Source organism: Jatropha curcas, chromosome 6 (assembly GCF_041381405.1).
Source record: "Jatropha curcas cultivar XTBG-Jc1 chromosome 6, XTBG_Jcur_1.0, whole genome shotgun sequence".
NCBI lineage: Eukaryota > Viridiplantae > Streptophyta > Magnoliopsida > Malpighiales > Euphorbiaceae > Jatropha > Jatropha curcas.
Window position 1 is genome coordinate 28,900,631 of NC_143156.1, and position 17,433 is coordinate 28,918,063.

Genomic DNA, 17,433 nt, shown 5'->3' on the forward strand with positions numbered 1-17,433 from the left:
TACGAGTCTATATCAGTACGACGACTACTAATACCATAAGCAGCCAAGAAATTAGGCTTTGGTCAACGGAGTCTCTATGACCTACATGACGCTGACGTGGCAGATTGTTCGAAATTTCCCGCCAATCCAATATCCAAAGAGGACGTACACTTAAAACCATCTCCCTGGCTCTAAACACACGGAAGTAACAGAACCAAATTCTTCTTTCTCCCTGTCTATCAGAAATCAGAATTCAGAACCGGAAACCATGACTGTCGCTTCCATCTTCGTGCTCTGGCTCCAAACCCTAGCTTTCCTTCCCGTAAACGCCTCGGTTCCTTCTCCTTCCTCCACGGCTATTGGCGTCACTTACAACTCACCTTTTTCTCCTTCCACTCCATCTCCATCGGCGGATCGCATCGCCTCCGTTGTCTCAGCTCTCCACTTTGACTGCCTCCGCCTTCCAAATCCCGATCCTAACCTAATACGCTCCTTCGCTTTCACCAACATTTCTCTTTTCCTCTCCATCCCAAACACTCTTCTTCTTCCTCTCGCCTACAATCGCTCAGTTGCTGTTCAATGGCTGTCAGGACATGTCCTCCCTTTCTATCCTCGCACTAAGATTTCTATCATCTCCGTCGGCGATGATGCCGTTTCTACGGAGCTTTCACCCTATCTCCTTCCAGCAATCAGGAACGTGCGCCTCGCGCTTCATGACGTCGGGATTAGCAAAATCTCCGTCTCCACTACCTTCTCTTTTGTTAACGTCATCACGGACGCGTTTCCGCCATCGGCGGCATTGTTCCAAGAGCCGATTGTTGAACCTGTAATCAAGCCTTTGCTTCAGTTCCTAGAAGATAACAATTCATCTTTCGTGGTGAAGCTTTTTCCGTATAATATGTACAAGACGAACTCTGAAATTCCCTTAGGGTTTGCTTTGTTTCAAGAGTATCCTTTCAATTTCAGAGATGATTTGGTTACCGGAGTTAGGTACAGGAATCTCTTCGACATTATGGTGGATTCCGTTGTTACGTCAATGGCGGTAGCCGGCTATCAGAATATTCCGATTATTGTGGCTGAAACTGGTTGGCCGAGCTCCAGTAGCGATTTTAGTGAGGTTGACGCGACTCCTGCCTATGCGGAAACTTATATCAAAGGTTTGGTTGCTCACTTGAATTCTGGCTTGGGTACACCTTTGAGGAAAGAGGGTGTTGCAGAGACTTACATTTTTGAATTGGCTGATGAGGAAGTGAACCAGAGGACTCGAAATTGGGGTGTTCTATATGCAAATATGACCAAGAAGTACAATGTTGAGTTTTCTGGTAGAGGCAGGAGTGATGTGGCAGCAGGGATTTTGCTAGTCATCTGCTTGTTGATGGTTGCTTGCTCGCTGTTTTAGCAGATATTTGAGCTGAATGAATGAAATTTTTAGGTTTAAGTTTTGGAAGTGATGGTACTGTCATTGTAGAGATACTGACAAAGAGATTGTGTTTAGTATATGAATTCTTTGGTGAAAATAGAACAGATGTAAAAATTAGAATATCTCATTTGGTTTCCACAATTTTTTTCTTTTTTTGGTAAGAAAAAGCGGCTAGACAAAGCTAGCTAGCAACACTACAAACTGAACGGGCATCAAAATTAAGAAGAGGCAGCAGACTCAAAGGAGCATCATCCAATAGCTGAACTCCATAAGCCAGGTGATCAGCTTCCACAATATTAATTGAACAAAATTGAAAATATTAATTGTGTTATTATTTTATTTACTAATTTACAAAATATTAATGATATTATTAATTTTATTAATTATTAACAAACTGAAATATCATTAAATGATAATATTTATATACAACAGAGTACTAGTTGACTTGACTACGAGAAACTGAAAACTATTCACATATAAATAATAAATCAGATGCGGCCATCGGAAATGATCTATTTTTGCTCACCCGTGTTATTTACAGGAAGATTGAAACAGTAATACATAGGATTTGGAAGCTTAAAAATGTGCTGTTCTGAAAATGGACCTGTCAAACTATCCATCTGGCTGCTAATTATGCCTGAGATTCGGAAGCCTTCTTTCTGCAGCACCATTCTCCGTTTTGAAAGGTATTGACGATCGTCCATTTCCATTTCATCATTCAATCTACACGAATAGTGATATATTCAGCTTGCAAACAAACAAGCAAACCATGAAACCAATATGAAAAAAAAAAAAGGGTGTTCAAACGACAAAGACATGGCAAGCAATATAATGTCAGTCACCCGACCGAATGTGCATATGCTTTTATAGGTTCTTCTAGAATTCGGTAATTGGTAATAGGAGTTAATATAAATCTTGTGATGTCAACAAAGAAGGCATACAAGGTTTGTAATAAATTGTTAATTAGAAATTACAAAACCAGAAAACAGAACTTATAGATAAGAAACAAGAAAACAAAGAATCTTAATGTATCCTCCAACATTGAAAAATTCCAGGTACAAGTCCTAAATAGTAAAATGCACAAGCAAATTTAATTTCTATAGAAAATCAATAATTTAATGCAAATGATTCACAAATGTACTTGTCCTTATATGGATTATCTAGTCCAAAAAGAGAGCAACATGTACACAGGCAAATTATATTATTATTATGAATACCCGTAAAATGGATCAAATTGGATTACAACCGCAAAATAATTTTGATGAACCCACACTCAAGACAATATTTGGACAAACATCATTAAAATGATTTCTCCATATTTTCAATCATCATTTGTGCTTCCTCGAAAATATATATATATATATATATATATATATATATATATCTTGAAAGTTTTCTGTAAGTGGTTTATTTTGGATCAAGCGTATTCCCCACCTAGAAAATAAGTATCGGACGGTGACACTAAGCCAAAAATTCATATTTACTTTATGCTCCAAGAATGTGTTAGCCCCAACTGTGTATGTAGCAAATTTTAGCATCTTCAGAAAAAAAAAAAAAATAAATAAATAAATAAATAAAAACGAAAAGAAAAGAAAGATCTAGTATAAGAATATTGTAAACGTTGCCTTACTAGAATGCCAAAAATTATTTAAAACCAACACTCTAACTTTCTTATATAGCTGCTTATAATATCAGAGTTTGCTGACTAATGAAATCATTCAGTAGGTTTGCAGAAAGGAGCACAGGAACAATACCTCATGATCACGGACAACCAACCTTTGTAACCTGCAGAGGTAAGGTGATATATGGTTGCATTCCGTAGTGTCTCTGGCCTTCTTGATAATAAAATCAAAGACCACCCTCTAGTTTGAAGTTTTATGTATAATCTTAGAAGAAGTCTTTGCTTCAAATGTTTTGCTTCCTCAAAACAGTGATGACTGTGCTGATTTAACCTGTCATGAAGGCAATAAAATGTTTTTTTTTTTTTTTTTAAAGAAATAATATCTAAAATGATAAGATACGAAAAAATAGAAACAGAAGAATGAACTAATTCTAAGAAAAATGACATTGTTGATTTTATCTTTTAAGAAAAGAATGCAGATGTGTCAATGTTATAGCAGACGAGAAGAGAGATTCGGTTAGTATAAATGTTCTACATGGGCAAATAAATTTAAAGAGAGATGTAGATCTTCTAGACAAGCATGAGATAACTTGAACAAACACTTTTGGAGGGGAATCTTATTTATAGAAGGTAGAAACTTCAAACAAGCCAACAGTCAAGAAACTGCTAATAAGCCGACAATCAAGAAACTGCTAATTCAGTTGGTGATCTAATATCCATCTAGATACTAGTAAACAACTAGGCAGGCAGGTGAAGATAGTAAGGAAGTTACCTGTGCATCAAGGGATAGGCATAAGGAGGAATTGAAGGAAGAAATTCATCTAGGTCCATCAATACCACGTCTAGACCATCATTTAATGGCATGAAACTGTCAAAGTATTTATCAACTAACCACATAGTACTGTTTAAATCTCTTCCATATTGACTTTCTATGATGTGCTGCATAGCGAGACTCATGCAAATTGTAGGGAATTCAATTTGTCTCAAGTTGTTGAGCTCTGCATATATGGCAAAAATCTTGCAGTAGTTATAATCATCATTTAGCTTTTGAATCTCAATAACACCTTTACTTCTATTCTGACAGGACTGCAACATTACTGTTAAAGCAATCAGCAAGGTGATGAATAAAACTCCAACAGTTACAAGAGCACCCATGAAGATCATTGCAGCAAAGGATGTCATGTAGAACCCTGACTCTACCTCATAACGGCTTTCCATCTCTGTACCATTAGAAACAGAATGCAATTTATTATTATTATGTAAGATGTAAACAATAATTCTTATGAAGAGGTACTCTTTTGTTAGTTTACAGTATGTTAGAAGTGAAAGAAAAAAGAAACTGGACTACAACTAACAAGTTATTTCATGTGGAACAAGCATAAGATATACCATGTCCACAACCATTCTAGTCTGGAATTTGAGTTTAGCTTGAGAAATAACTGCAAAATGAATATGTTTTTCACCATGATAGTTCAAGCTTTCAATCTCAATTCACAATTTCTGTCCAGTAGCTATCTATAAACAAATTTTTAGTCTTTAAATTATTTACAATAGGAAGTAATAAATTTTCGGTACTCCACTACTCTCCATCAGTGCAGGGCTGTGTTATCTATAAAATCACAAGTACCTTTGGACATACATAAATAAATAAAAGGTGCACTTACCAGAGCCTCCTCTACTAGAGAGACCGTGAGCAGAGAACTCCCTCTCCATTTGATGTGCATAAGCTGACATTGCTTTGACCTAACCAGCAATTACCAGATCAAATTATACGGTGCAAAGAATCTCCAGTTCCTTTCCAAATGAAATATGGAGATCACCTGAAAAACAAAGATCAAGCTCACTAATACAACACGTGTCATCATCACCAATCACACAAAACTATAACAGATGCACAACCTTATAATGAGACCAAATTCAGAACTTCAATGCTGACGCATTAACCATGCCAGCAGCTACCAGCACTACATTCTCCATTTGTTTGCCTATGACAATAATTCAAACACACAAGAAAGCAGTAAGAAGCAACCATTATATTCTTTCAGGAGGAATTAAATCATAAATTTTACCAAGATCTAAATATTCCATTTTGCAACAAAAGAGTAAGCTCTTTAATAAAGTTACCCATTTAGGTCTTGTTGTTTCTGCTTATAAATCTAAAACAAAGAATTCGATCAAGTTTCACAATCTTATCACCAACCGATCAGCCAATTTTATACCCAAACAAGCAGAAAAACGAACTGGGTCGACAAATCTTTCACTGATCAATCCATTTACACTGTTCAAGCGATATGCTAATAAGTTCGATTCATCTACGAGAATCAACCCATATTATGAAAAGAAAAAACAAAATATAGAAAAAGAATATAACCAGTGACTGTAACTGAACACTAACAGTGTGAAGAGAAAAAGGACTACGATTTTAGCATTAGAAAAAAAAAAAAAAAAAAAAAAAAAGCTGCAAAGTCAAACAGTGAAACAAAAAATTGAAGCTAAAGAATGACCATTGTAATTAAGAATTTCAGCGAAAGATGCAATTTTTATAGTAATCAAGGCACAGAAAAAAGAAAGAACGAGAGCACCTGAGAGAGAAATTAAATTAAATGGTTTAAGAGATAAAAATACGAACAACAGGTACTACAATGCCGGAAGACAATTATTTCTTTATCAATCTTTTGTTTTCTCTGTTTCCACCTCCCACGAAGGAAGTTTCGTTCTTCCTCTTTTTTCGAAGGTTGTAGTTTATTATAATTATAGTTTGAAAATCTATGATTGATGTCACACGTCACAAGACGGAGTTGGTCCGTCTTTCGTTTAATTGGGCCAAGAGTGCATGTGCCCGCCCCAATCAAATTATATTTTTCTTCGAAAATTTGAAATATGTTGCACTTAATTATTATAATACTGTAATAAATTGTGATTAAGTTGTTCTTGTTAAGAATCCATTTCACTAGTCTTCTGGAATACCCATTAAATTTAATTCGATAAGTATGATTAAAAATAAAAATGATCAAAGCCAAAATTTATTTAATCTCGTGAAATATATATAAATATTAAATATCTATCCAATCATTAGTTTTATTTATTTTTATTATAAGAAGTTCTATTTAGTTTTATTGAATTAACTGCATTATTAGCCAATCCCTTCATAATACTTAATATTGAATATATAAATTCAATCGTGAACTTTGCAAGTTTAAATTTATAGCATTTTGAATTTTGTAAATAATATATTATGCACTTAAACTTATAAAATTTTAATAATATTACAAACAAAGACCTTTAGAGCTTTTAGTTTTTATATGCAAAATATTGATTTCATAATTCTCAAAATTTTCAATTATTTATTAAATGTTTAATTGATTTAATTTTACTACTTAAATTGTTAAAGTGTTCAGTAAAATGATTTTGTAAGTTAAGTGTTTAATATATGTACTTTTATAAATTGAAGTGTCATAAGTCAAAGTAAAAATTGAGAATGTCATAAAATTAAAGTAATAAATATGTATTCTGCCGAAAATCTTATATACATCCATAAACTTCAAATTTTTATTAATTTGTTATTTTTTCCAAATCAAATGAATACCTTCACATGTACTAATTCAGGAAAATAATCTAAAACATTAGTAAGTTGTTTATTAAGTTTCTATTTTGAATAAGGATAAGATCTTTGTATTAAATTATATATGGAAATAGCAACAACGTGATATTTTTCAATAAGAATAGAATAAGAGCCTCTTATATATTTCTTTAAGTTAGTAACATAAATTAAATATTTTCATGTTTTAAATATTTCTCGCTCTAATATTAATAAAATATTTAATTTTTGAAAATAGATATGTTCGTATATCGGACTTGAGCTTAGAAAATATTGAACTTTTTATATATTGATTCGACCCAATTTGGTCCTATTTTTCTTTATAAAATGAACTCGTGGTCTCTTTATGAATAAATCTACTGAAAATAACAATATCAAAATTTTACAAAATTTATATTTATATATGGTATATTTTTAGATATCAAGTAATAAATAAATAAATAAATAAATATATATATATATATATTAAGAGTATTATTATAATTTACATATTGTTTGTAAATTTACTGAATACACAATACATTCTAAAAAAAATAAAAATTTATACTCAAACACAAAATTTCTCTACTCATATAATTATATTTTTGAAATTTTATTTTTCTGAAAAAATAATTTTTCACAAGAAAGTTGGGTAAAGTAATATTTTGCCTAAAACGCCAAAAAGAAAAATGGAAAAAAAAGAAAAAAAAGAAAAAAGAACTGAAGAGTTAAAGTTAGGTTTTCTTGGGAGACATTCGCGAAGTGAAAATACCGGGAAGCACTAAAACTATACTGCACTATTCTCTGCTCTTTTGGTTGTTAATGGAGTTTACAGCTTCTTCTTCTTCTACTAGGGTTTTGAATACTATCTGTCAGTTCTCATGTTTAACAACACCAACACTTAAAAAATCAAGCTGCTTCTTTAATCATTCAAATGCTTCGCTTCGCTTCCCGGCAATATTCTCTCGCGCTGATTTGTCTTGCAAATCAACTCTCAAAGAAACCTCTATCTATACGTCTAAGGTCTATATTCAATTGGTTTCCTTTCATTTCGCTTCGTTTTCTTTTTCTTTTTTAAATGTAAATATTCATTGCTGATTTTGTTGTTCATGAAGATGGCTGCGCGGGATTTTGAGCTATCGAGTTTAACGGCGTTGTCTCCTTTGGATGGGCGGTATTGGGGTAAAGTGAAAGACTTGTCTCCTCATATGAGTGAATATGGGCTAATCTTTTATCGGGTTCTAGTTGAGGTACCTTCATTTCGACTTGTAACGGTTATTTACGTTGGTTTTGTTTAATTTGTAATTTTTTTTGTGTTGGAATTGACGAATTTGGATGTTATTTGAAGTAGGTTTCCTATGAAATTTAGGATTTTCTTGTGCATGTGCTTTTGGGGTGCGTGAAAGATTTTAAAAATACCAATTTTAAGCTTAATTTGGGCTAACTAAAAATCTAGGAAAGCTTGCATTTAAGAGTACTGTTGAGAAGTCTGATGTTGGTAACATAATTCAGAGATGGCGTGTAGATGCCTGTTTGGATTGGATTGTGGAGTAAATTCTTGTGCCGCGATGAACAAATAAACCTAGGAATTTTTGTGAAGTAGCTTAGACTAAACTGAGAATGAGCTTCTAATTACCTCAATTTGAATTCTGCTAGTCTTCAGGCTGACTAAGGTATAAGAATATCTGGAGCTCAAACGGTTAACGGTACTTATCTGTTGTTGCTATGAGCTGCTGTATAGCACTGTGGGCTCTAGTGGATTTAGTGACCTAAATTATAATAGGGTTTAAGTTTACTTCCATCTAATCTAATAGCATTTGAATTTTTATGTGCTAGAGTTGTTGGTGCTTTGTAGAACCAGAGCATGCAGGATTTATTATTCAAAATTTGTCTTTTCTATGTGGAGTCTCACCATGTGCTGATAACTTTAATTTTTATTCTAACATTTTGGTGCCTTTTCTATTTCAGGTTAAATGGCTGCTGAAGCTTTCACAAATTGCTGAAGTCATTGAGGTCCCCAACTTTAGTGAAGAAGCTCAGTCTTTCTTGCAAGGATTGATTGATGGGTTTAGCTTGGATGATGCCTTGGAGGTTAAGAACATTGAGAAAGTGACGAATCATGACGTAAAAGCAGTGGAATACTTCTTGAAAAAGAAATGCCAATCTCACCCAGAGATTGCTAAGGTTCAAATATCACATTAGTTGCTTCTATCCAGCTAATGTAATTCACGATTGCAGAATTATTGTTGAAAGTTTTGTGATTTTATAACCATATCATCTCTTTCTGTCTTCTGCAATGCAGGTCCTTGAATTTTTCCATTTCGCTTGTACATCTGAGGATATCAACAATCTGGCCCATGCATTAATGCTGAAAGAGTCAATGAACAAGGTTATGTTTCCTGTAATGGATGAATTGATCAAAGCAATATGCAAAATGGCCGAAGATAATGCTTCCATTCCGATGCTTTCTCGCACTCATGGACAGGTAAAAGAGCTATCCCTCAGGTGGAATTATCATTGGAATGCCATTTGCTATTGTTCAGCAAGGCTTTATCTGATTTTCAATTCTCAATAAAGCTGTCGGAAACATTGTTTTTTTATATATAAAATTTTCATCTGAATCTTGATTAATTTTATAGACTGTTATTTTCTTTGGCATCAAAATTGTTGTTTGTTTTATAATTTGTGACATATTTTAATGTAGTTTACTTTTGACACTTTTTGAATCATAAATTCATGACTTTTTTGCAGCCAGCTTCACCCACAACTTTGGGAAAGGAAATGGCAGTTTTTGCTGTCAGGTTAAGTGAACAAAGGCAGGAAATTTCTCAAGTTAAGATAAAGGGAAAGTTTGCTGGTGCTGTTGGAAATTATAATGCACATATTGTTGCATATCCAAATGTCAATTGGCCTCTAATTGCTAAAGAGTTTGTGGAATCTCTTGGATTGTATTTCAATCCCTATGTTACTCAGGTACATCATCTGTCTTTCTCTATTTAATGAGATTCCTATCAGATAATAAGTCTGACTTAAGATTTTACATCATAAATGTATTTCGACTTATATATGAGACTAAGAAGCAGTCTAACTAGTTCATAATTTCATGTTTCTGTCCCAAACATGCTCAGGAACTGCTCAAATGCTTCTTTGCATATAAATGATTAAATATGGGAATACAAAGTGTAAAGCCTTTTCAAAGGTTGTAAATATAAACTTTGAAACTACTTGCATAAAAAATCTGCATTAAAGTAGTGGATGAGACATACCTTTGAGTGACTGTATGATAAAGTTCCTGCATCTGCATACCTTTTCTTCTTCCCCTTTTCATTTCTTTTAAATTTTGTTCTCTTTAATAATATAATTTGATGATTTGTCTTTGATATTATTTGGCAATTTGTCTTTAATACATGTTCTGCAGATTGAACCACATGACTATATGGCAAGACTTTTTCAAGCAATTATTGTATTTAACAATATATTGATTGATTTTGATAGAGATATATGGGGCTACATATCCTTAGCATACTTTAAGCAGGTAGGTATTCTGGTGTTAGATTGATATTGTTGAATAGTTACCCTCTATAAGAAAGGGACTCATTCTTCACAATTGAAGCAGATAACTAAAGCTGGTGAGATTGGGTCGTCAACTATGCCTCACAAAGTAAATCCTATTGATTTTGAAAATAGCGAAGGTAATCTTGGTAAAGCCAATGGAGGGTTATCTCATCTCAGTGAGAAGCTACCGATTTCACGCTGGCAGGTAAGACACAGGAGACTTCTTTTTAACTTATTTTTATGTCCCTTTCCTGTTTGTCTATCCTCCAAATTGTTACTCGTAGTTTATTTAATTTTTGCAAACATTGTATAGATCATAGGCATTGGGTCATCAGCTATTTAATTAGTTTTTCTTGTGCCTTGGCAATAATAGTTCTTATGTTTTGTGCTCTATTTTCAGCGTGACTTGACTGACTCCACTGTTTTAAGGAATATGGGGGAGGGCTTGGGCCATTCTCTTCTTGCTTACAGAAGTGCATTGCAAGGAATTGGAAAGCTTCAGGTATGCAATTTGATATAATTGCAGTGCTTCTTATCCCCTAGTAGAGGCATGGAATACATGGTTAGCTGTTAAATGTAATATCCTTGTAATGTTCTGATTGGTATCTGTTTTGATCACATATGCTTCATTTAGGTGAATGAAAGTCGCTTAAGTGAAGACTTGAACCACTCATGGGAGGTGCTTGCTGAACCAATACAGACTGTATGTACCTTTGAATCTTTTGATATATTTTTTCACCTTTTTTTAACAGTTCATGATATCTGAGATAGATACATTTTTGAATACTGAAGCTTGAACTTTTTTATGCATCCAATACTGTACTTAGTCTCCTACTATTAAATTGTCCTCCTTACATTTTTATTTTGACTAATTTTGTGTAGGTAATGCGCCGTTATGGTGTTCCAGAGCCTTACGAGAAGCTAAAAGAACTAACTAGGGGAAGAGCTGTTACCAAAGAAAGTATAAGAGAATTCATTGAAGGCTTGGAATTGCCAAAAGAAACAAAGGCTTATCTTTTGGAACTGTCACCCCATAACTATGTGGGAGCAGCTATTGAATTGGGTAAAACCGTTGATGTTACTATGAATTTAATAAATGGGGTTACAGCTTTATGAATTGATAGTTGAAAGTTGCTGGTATTATGGCCATGAATGCTGACCGGATATTGTCATAAGATCAAACACTATACTGTTGCATGGATTGCAACCAGGTAGAATACTGAGATTCAGGAGAAAAGGATGCCAGATTTCCTGCTTAAAAAACATTTTTTAGTTATTGAAGAGCAATCACCATTTCATACGTGTATCAGAGTAGTAGACTAGTTGGCTGTTACCTTCACATGATTTCATAGTCCTTTAAGAGGGGAACCTATGAAGTTCTGTTTCTGCATCTTTATAGTACTCAATACTGCTGTTTTATGATTTTTACTATAGTATCAAACGATGATCCTCAGAGAGAGGACTGAAATTTTGTAATGATCTTGTTGAGCTTAAAATCGATTGCTGGGTTTCGTTTACCGTTTCATTGTACTTGGTTTCGGAAGTAGTTGGCTTGAGTACATATTAGGCATCCCATATATATTGAAGTCTATAAATTCTGTAGTGCGGAATAAACTTCATTTACAGGTAGTTCTGTTTTAACACCCATCTCTTATCTTCTGTATGAAAATAATTTCAGAAGTTAGTTTTCTCAAATGGCACAATATTCTATGAAGCATGGAGATGCGAGTTCTGTTACATCCTATCTTCGAAACTAAAGTAACTAAATGTATCTATACATAAAGTAGAAACCAACAGAAAAAAAAAAAAAAAAAAACTGGAAGAGGGCTTTGCTTTAGTACCATATATCTCTCTTTTATAAGACCAGAGCCACAAATATTTGAGAGATTGTAATTAGCCTCACCCAAATGCCCACTCGATCATCCATCAAATCTATTCAGCACCATCCACGTGGCAGTACCCAGTTAACTGCTTATCCACTCCAGGCTCTCACTCAATTCCAAGATTTCCTTTGCCTAACAGAACATTAACAAAAAAAAAAAAAAAAAAAAAAAAAAAAAAACTATAACCAATACCCACTAGCAAGGGCCAGACGGTTCAAACAAAAGCAGCTGGTACACTTAAACATGGAGACTGGTATAGCTTGCTGTGCTCGTGGAGCTCTGTTGCCTGGTATTTCTTCTCAGCACACAAAAGCTTTAGCTTCTCCATCCTCCACTTTCAGGGTATACCAATTATTTATAAATATAAAGTCTTGTTTTTTTTTTTTTTTTTAAATTTAATGTCAAAAATCCTTTTCCTGACTATTCCTGCAAGACAAGCACTCGATCACTTGTGCTTGTTCGCGGAGTTATAATTATTGCACTATTGGAACTTGCATATCTGAACAAGAGAGAAGCTTGAAGAACTACATATAATACGTATGAAATTACAATTTTAGTTTTATTTATCAATTTAATTTGAAAATGGATATTTAAAATGCATGATAGAGTCTGAAATCAAGCTCACTATTTGGGGAATCATTGCGGTTGGTGCCAAGATCATCTCTCAAGGTTTCAAAACCGAAGAATGCTTCCTTAGTGACAAGATGTGAAATTGGTGACAGCTTGGTAAGTTGGAAACAAGTTCAAATATTTTTAGTTTTATATGTTAATTTTAAGTTATAACATAAATAAGTTATTGTTATGTTATTTTGTGGTTGCAGGAAGAGTTCCTGACAAAGGCAACACCAGATAAGGGACTTATTAGGCTTCTGATGTGCATGGGAGAGGCATTAAGGACTATTTCATTCAAGGTCAGGACAGCTTCTTGTGGAGGAACAGCATGTGTTAATTCCTTTGGAGATGAACAACTTGCTGTGGATATGCTTGCCAACAAGCTTCTTTTTGAGGTTAGAAATTAGAAATATGAACAAATTACTTAACTTTCACTATTTGCATCTTTCTTATTGTTTCTTTTCAAAATTATGAGAGTCTAATTGCTAGAAATTCAGTTTTATGTCAGTCTCTGATTCATCATTTGACTTAAACTAATATTATTAAGATATATTTGATAAATTATGATTTCAAATTTGCAATTGATTGCCTCCTGTAAAAATTCTTCCATGATCAATTTCAGTGCAGAGTTTCCATAACCTTGTTAGTTGGACCTGAATCTGAATCTGAAATATAGAGCTTCTTTCTTTTAAAATCTGCAAGAGAATTTACAATTAATATGTCTTAGATTTTGATGTATAGGCCTTGACTTACTCTCACTTCTGCAAATATGCTTGTTCTGAAGAAGTTCCTGAACTTCAAGACATGGGAGGCCCTGCTGAAGGTATGCATTTCCTATAATTTGTTTAAGTCTTGTTCTTTACAAACAAATTTCACCAAATTTAATGGAATTCATTTGGATCATGCTTTTATATTTGGTATGAATAAAAATGTTCATTTTTCTCTTATGAATTCGACTTTATGGAATTTAACATAACTAAATCAAAAATGGGTTATAGCTTCTTGATCTCTAAGAAGGAAACAATACTGATGTATTTTCTTTCATACAAACAGGTGGGTTCAGTGTTGCTTTTGATCCACTTGACGGCTCTAGTATCGTCGACACAAATTTCTCAGTAGGCACCATCTTTGGAGTGTGGCCAGGAGATAAACTAACTGGAATAAAAGGAAGTGATCAAGTTGCAGCAGCAATGGGAGTCTATGGTCCAAGAACCACTTATGTTCTTGCTCTTAAAGACTTCCCTGGCACCCACGAATTCCTTCTTCTCGATGACGGTATGCCTTTAATATATTCTTGCTTTTTTAAAAAATTGAGACCTTGCCCATTTAAGTTCTACATTTCTCTCATCTTCCTCAAAAGAATGTCTATGTTATGCATTTTCCAGGAAAATGGCAACATGTTAAAGAGACAACTGAGATTGGTGAAGGAAAACTATTCTCTCCAGGAAATTTAAGAGCTACATCTGACAATCCTGACTATGACAAGGTTCTGTTTATACTTTGGCATATTTTATTGGATAATACATTTAAATCTGTATTTTTTTTTCTTATTAACTTGTTAATTTGTTTGTGACCCAACAGTTGATCCACTACTATGTGAGAGAAAAATACACTTTGAGATACACTGGAGGAATGGTGCCAGATGTTAATCAGGTTTTTACAACTTTGCTGTATATTAATTAGCATAATATCCCCAAATTTCTGTTCTGAAAATAATTTGTAATATTTTTTTTTATCCTCAGATCATTGTAAAAGAGAAAGGTATCTTCACCAATGTGATATCACCATCTTCAAAGGCTAAACTGAGATTGTTGTTTGAGGTAGCTCCATTAGGATTCCTGATAGAGAAAGCTGGAGGCTATAGTAGTGATGGCCATATCTCTGTGTTAGACAAGGAGATCAAAAATCTCGATGACAGAACTCAAGTTGCTTATGGATCAAAGAACGAGATTATTCGATTCGAAGAAACTCTATACGGGAAATCAAGACTCAAAACTGGAGGAGTTCCTGTTGGAGCTGCTGCATAAAATGGAAAATGCTAGCTTTCCCTTGCTTTTCCTTTTTGTATCTTTGAACAAATTTATCTCCTTATACGTGTTTGTAAGATAGTTCATGAACAATTCTTATTTCGCAGGACTATTAGAATTATAAATGTTTAATTTGTTTTAAGATGAAATGGCAAGCTACCAGGGATTCATCTTTTGTTATCTGATAGAATTGGATTTCATCCAATAAAAATGGTTACTATTCGCGCCATTATCGACTAAATTCTCATTAAGACAATCAGGATCATTGGTATATAGAACATATTCTGCTATGTTCTTCAATGAAATTGCAGTTAATCAAAACATGTACTGAATTAAGACAAGCTATTTATCAATCTATCAGAAGAATGTTTTTTAAACAATTGTAAATTCCAAAGGTGTAGTCTTGGAGTTATCAATAGTTCTGTCTTAATAAGAACATTACAACTGTTACATTTCTTCATAGGATTCCTTCACAACAAATAATGAGTATTTTTCTCACAACCGGCTTTTCTATCTGCTATTTCAACTCATGCTCATAGTTCAATAAGCTAGATTTTTCTGCGTTATATGAAGATAAGCCTGCAAGTTAGTTTAAATTGTTCTTAGAAAGTACTCAATACCAAACAAGAAACTATAAATATGGTATGCATTCTCTTCTTTGAGTTCAAATACCTTTGTATTAGACTAGTAATATTTTTATCACCAACGTTTGACAGCATCTTGAACGTTTCGAGTAATAGTCTTACGAGCCGAGTGTGATGGGTTCTCAAGCCACGGAAACAACCTCCCTGCAAAAGCTGTGAATAGTATAAAATGATGTTAAATTAATACTATTAAATCCAATTTTTGATTTAATATACTAATCTAGTATACATTCCATCCTTAAATAGGCACTAGAGGTGAAAAACAAAAATGGCGTGGATCGGTTGGAGGCCTAGTTGATGCACGTATAGAAAAAGTATGGAGCATAGTTTCAGAAACTAAAAGACTACCAGAATGGATGCCAATGGTTGAGAGATGCACTGACTTGGTCGGAGATGAAGGAGTTCCTGGCTATGTTCGGTTAGTCTCCGGCTTCATGTTCCCCCAAGAAGATGGTGAAAGGTCATGGATTAAAGAGAGGTTGGTTTGTATGGACTTAACATCATATAACTATGTTTACAAAATGGAAGCAAGCAATGTAGGGTTAGATGGATCAGTAAATACATTAAAACTTGTGGATTATGGAGATGATTCAACTTTAGTTAATTGGTCATTTCAGATTGACCCTTTAGAAGGTGCTTCTGAGGACAACATAATGGACTATTTGGGATTTCTTTATAAATCATGTATTAATAGGATAGAAGCTGCAATAAAAGCTGCATCAAAATAAATTTACATATATATACTCTCAAATTAGTTAAGGTTTGACTATATGAATCTACCGTTTCAATTTTCACTGTGTTCATAAGAAAGTCCGCACTAATGTTAGAAAGCTGTAGGTCCTTCTCTTGTCTTACTCTCAACTCGTGCTACTTAATTGAACCTTTTGTCGAATGTGATCATTTCTAATCTTATATGATAAAAAATCCATATAACATCATCGTTTCTGCAATATTCATCTTGTGAATATATAAATGTCATCAAAGATATGTCATTAAGAGCATACATGTTAAAGGGAAGGAAAGATAGGAGATATAGAAGAAAAAGTTAAAAAAAGACAAAAGTGTTAGGCATCAGCTCTGATACCAGTTGTTGGGCATCAGCTCTGATACCACTTGTTGGACCCTTTCAACCAATTAAGAAAAAATTAACGCAGCAAAAAAATAAACTTGTGACACACAGAAATTTACATGGTTCACCCTCAACTGTTTAGGGTTACTTCCACGGGACAAATTCCGAATCATTCTTCCATTATTAAAAATAGTAGGTACACAAAGAGAGTAATACAAAAGATAGTGGCACACAAAGTGTTTCCAAAAACACCCCATAATAATTTTCTCACTATTTTTCTCTCTCCTAATTTTAGGAATCCCTTCCTAAAACTAGATAAACTCTCTCTCTATATATTTTTTTTTCCTTCCTCTGTTGTGTACTGCAAATGAAGCAAATCCTCTCCTATTTATAGGAGAGGTAATGCGAGAACCGTGTGTGAGTTACACACGGCTCTCCATTTAGGTAATGGTTGGTTGCCAACCTTCTGCCAACTTTTTGACATTTTCAAATAACACGTTTTTCTTTTTTTTTTTTCTTTTCAAATTTATTGTGGGTCCTACTTGAGTGGGCACCGCACAACAAAAAGAAAATTGCGTAAATTATTGAATGGCTTAATTGATTAAGTAGTGTAAATATGTAATAAAGATCTGTGTTTGAAGGTTTAACTCACTTGAAGAATGTACAGAGAATCAAATTGATAGAGTATATATGAAATCAAATCACTTTGACCCCAATAAAGAAATTTAAAATATGTTAAACATGTTTGTATTGTAAGAAGTACCTCTTCAAGGAAAGGCAGAGATTTTAATTAATTGGGACTTTCCATTGCATTTGTTGGTGGAGTTCTATGTAAGCAATCAAATGAGTCAAAAATGGAGCTTTGAGCATATTGCTTTTCTCCCTTTTTATTATTATTATTATTATTATTATTTTTATTTTATGTGTTGTTGCAATCCTAAATTTTAACTTTTTATAACGTTAAACCAAGCGAAATAAGAAATTATTACATAAAAACATACTTATTATCAGCATTTAAACTTAAATCTCCTATATTAAAAAATAGT

General features: G+C 33.6%; 5 protein-coding genes and 1 long non-coding RNA gene across 14 annotated transcripts; 4 read left to right on the forward strand and 2 right to left on the reverse strand.

Moving 5' to 3' along the window:
* Positions 1-192: 192 nt before the first annotated feature.
* Positions 193-1,540, forward strand: LOC105649150 (Glycosyl hydrolase superfamily protein). The gene has a single exon (XM_012235717.4). It carries the CDS (start codon positions 248-250, stop codon positions 1,376-1,378), a length of 1,131 nt encoding a protein of 376 aa, XP_012091107.1. The 5' UTR covers positions 193-247; the 3' UTR covers positions 1,379-1,540.
* Positions 1,541-1,746: 206 nt separating this feature from the next.
* LOC105646685 (HAD superfamily, subfamily IIIB acid phosphatase) lies at positions 1,747-5,789 on the reverse strand. 9 transcript variants are annotated; one of them, XM_020684427.3, is made up of 6 exons: positions 5,650-5,789; positions 4,920-5,005; positions 4,685-4,763; positions 3,793-4,240; positions 3,154-3,351; positions 1,747-2,122 (listed from the first exon to the last, which is right to left on the reverse strand). In XM_020684427.3, the coding sequence occupies exons 3-6, from the start codon at positions 4,752-4,754 to the stop codon at positions 1,912-1,914; spliced, it is 927 nt and encodes a 308-aa protein (XP_020540086.1). In that variant the 5' UTR covers positions 4,755-4,763; positions 4,920-5,005; positions 5,650-5,789; the 3' UTR covers positions 1,747-1,911. The 9 variants fall into 9 exon arrangements, with proteins under 9 accessions (XP_020540086.1, XP_012087992.1, XP_020540077.1 ...); XM_012232602.4 differs by having other exon boundaries at positions 4,685-4,840; XM_020684418.3 differs by having other exon boundaries at positions 5,145-5,744.
* A 1,530-nt stretch (positions 5,790-7,319) lies between these two features.
* On the forward strand, positions 7,320-11,669 carry LOC105646666 (uncharacterized). Its single transcript, XM_012232572.4, has 10 exons — positions 7,320-7,620; positions 7,713-7,847; positions 8,566-8,781; positions 8,900-9,082; positions 9,349-9,570; positions 10,016-10,132; positions 10,214-10,357; positions 10,553-10,654; positions 10,787-10,855; positions 11,035-11,669. The coding sequence occupies exons 1-10, from the start codon at positions 7,420-7,422 to the stop codon at positions 11,266-11,268; spliced, it is 1,623 nt and encodes a 540-aa protein (XP_012087962.1). The 5' UTR covers positions 7,320-7,419; the 3' UTR covers positions 11,269-11,669.
* Positions 11,670-12,182: 513 nt separating this feature from the next.
* On the forward strand, positions 12,183-14,854 carry SBPASE (sedoheptulose-bisphosphatase). The gene is made up of 8 exons (XM_012232583.4): positions 12,183-12,377; positions 12,642-12,761; positions 12,857-13,042; positions 13,389-13,470; positions 13,701-13,922; positions 14,033-14,133; positions 14,229-14,300; positions 14,390-14,854. Exons 1-8 carry the CDS (start codon positions 12,279-12,281, stop codon positions 14,672-14,674), a joined length of 1,167 nt encoding a protein of 388 aa, XP_012087973.1. The 5' UTR covers positions 12,183-12,278; the 3' UTR covers positions 14,675-14,854.
* A 165-nt stretch (positions 14,855-15,019) lies between these two features.
* On the reverse strand, positions 15,020-16,753 carry LOC110010890 (uncharacterized). Its single transcript, XR_016321293.1, has 3 exons — positions 16,507-16,753; positions 15,347-15,471; positions 15,020-15,253 (listed from the first exon to the last, which is right to left on the reverse strand). It is a non-coding gene; the product is annotated as an uncharacterized LOC110010890 (long non-coding RNA).
* On the forward strand, positions 15,488-16,046 carry LOC149495881 (lachrymatory-factor synthase-like). Its single transcript, XM_089722565.1, has 2 exons — positions 15,488-15,492; positions 15,572-16,046. Exons 1-2 carry the CDS (start codon positions 15,488-15,490, stop codon positions 16,044-16,046), a joined length of 480 nt encoding a protein of 159 aa, XP_089578691.1.
* Positions 16,754-17,433: the final 680 nt, after the last annotated feature.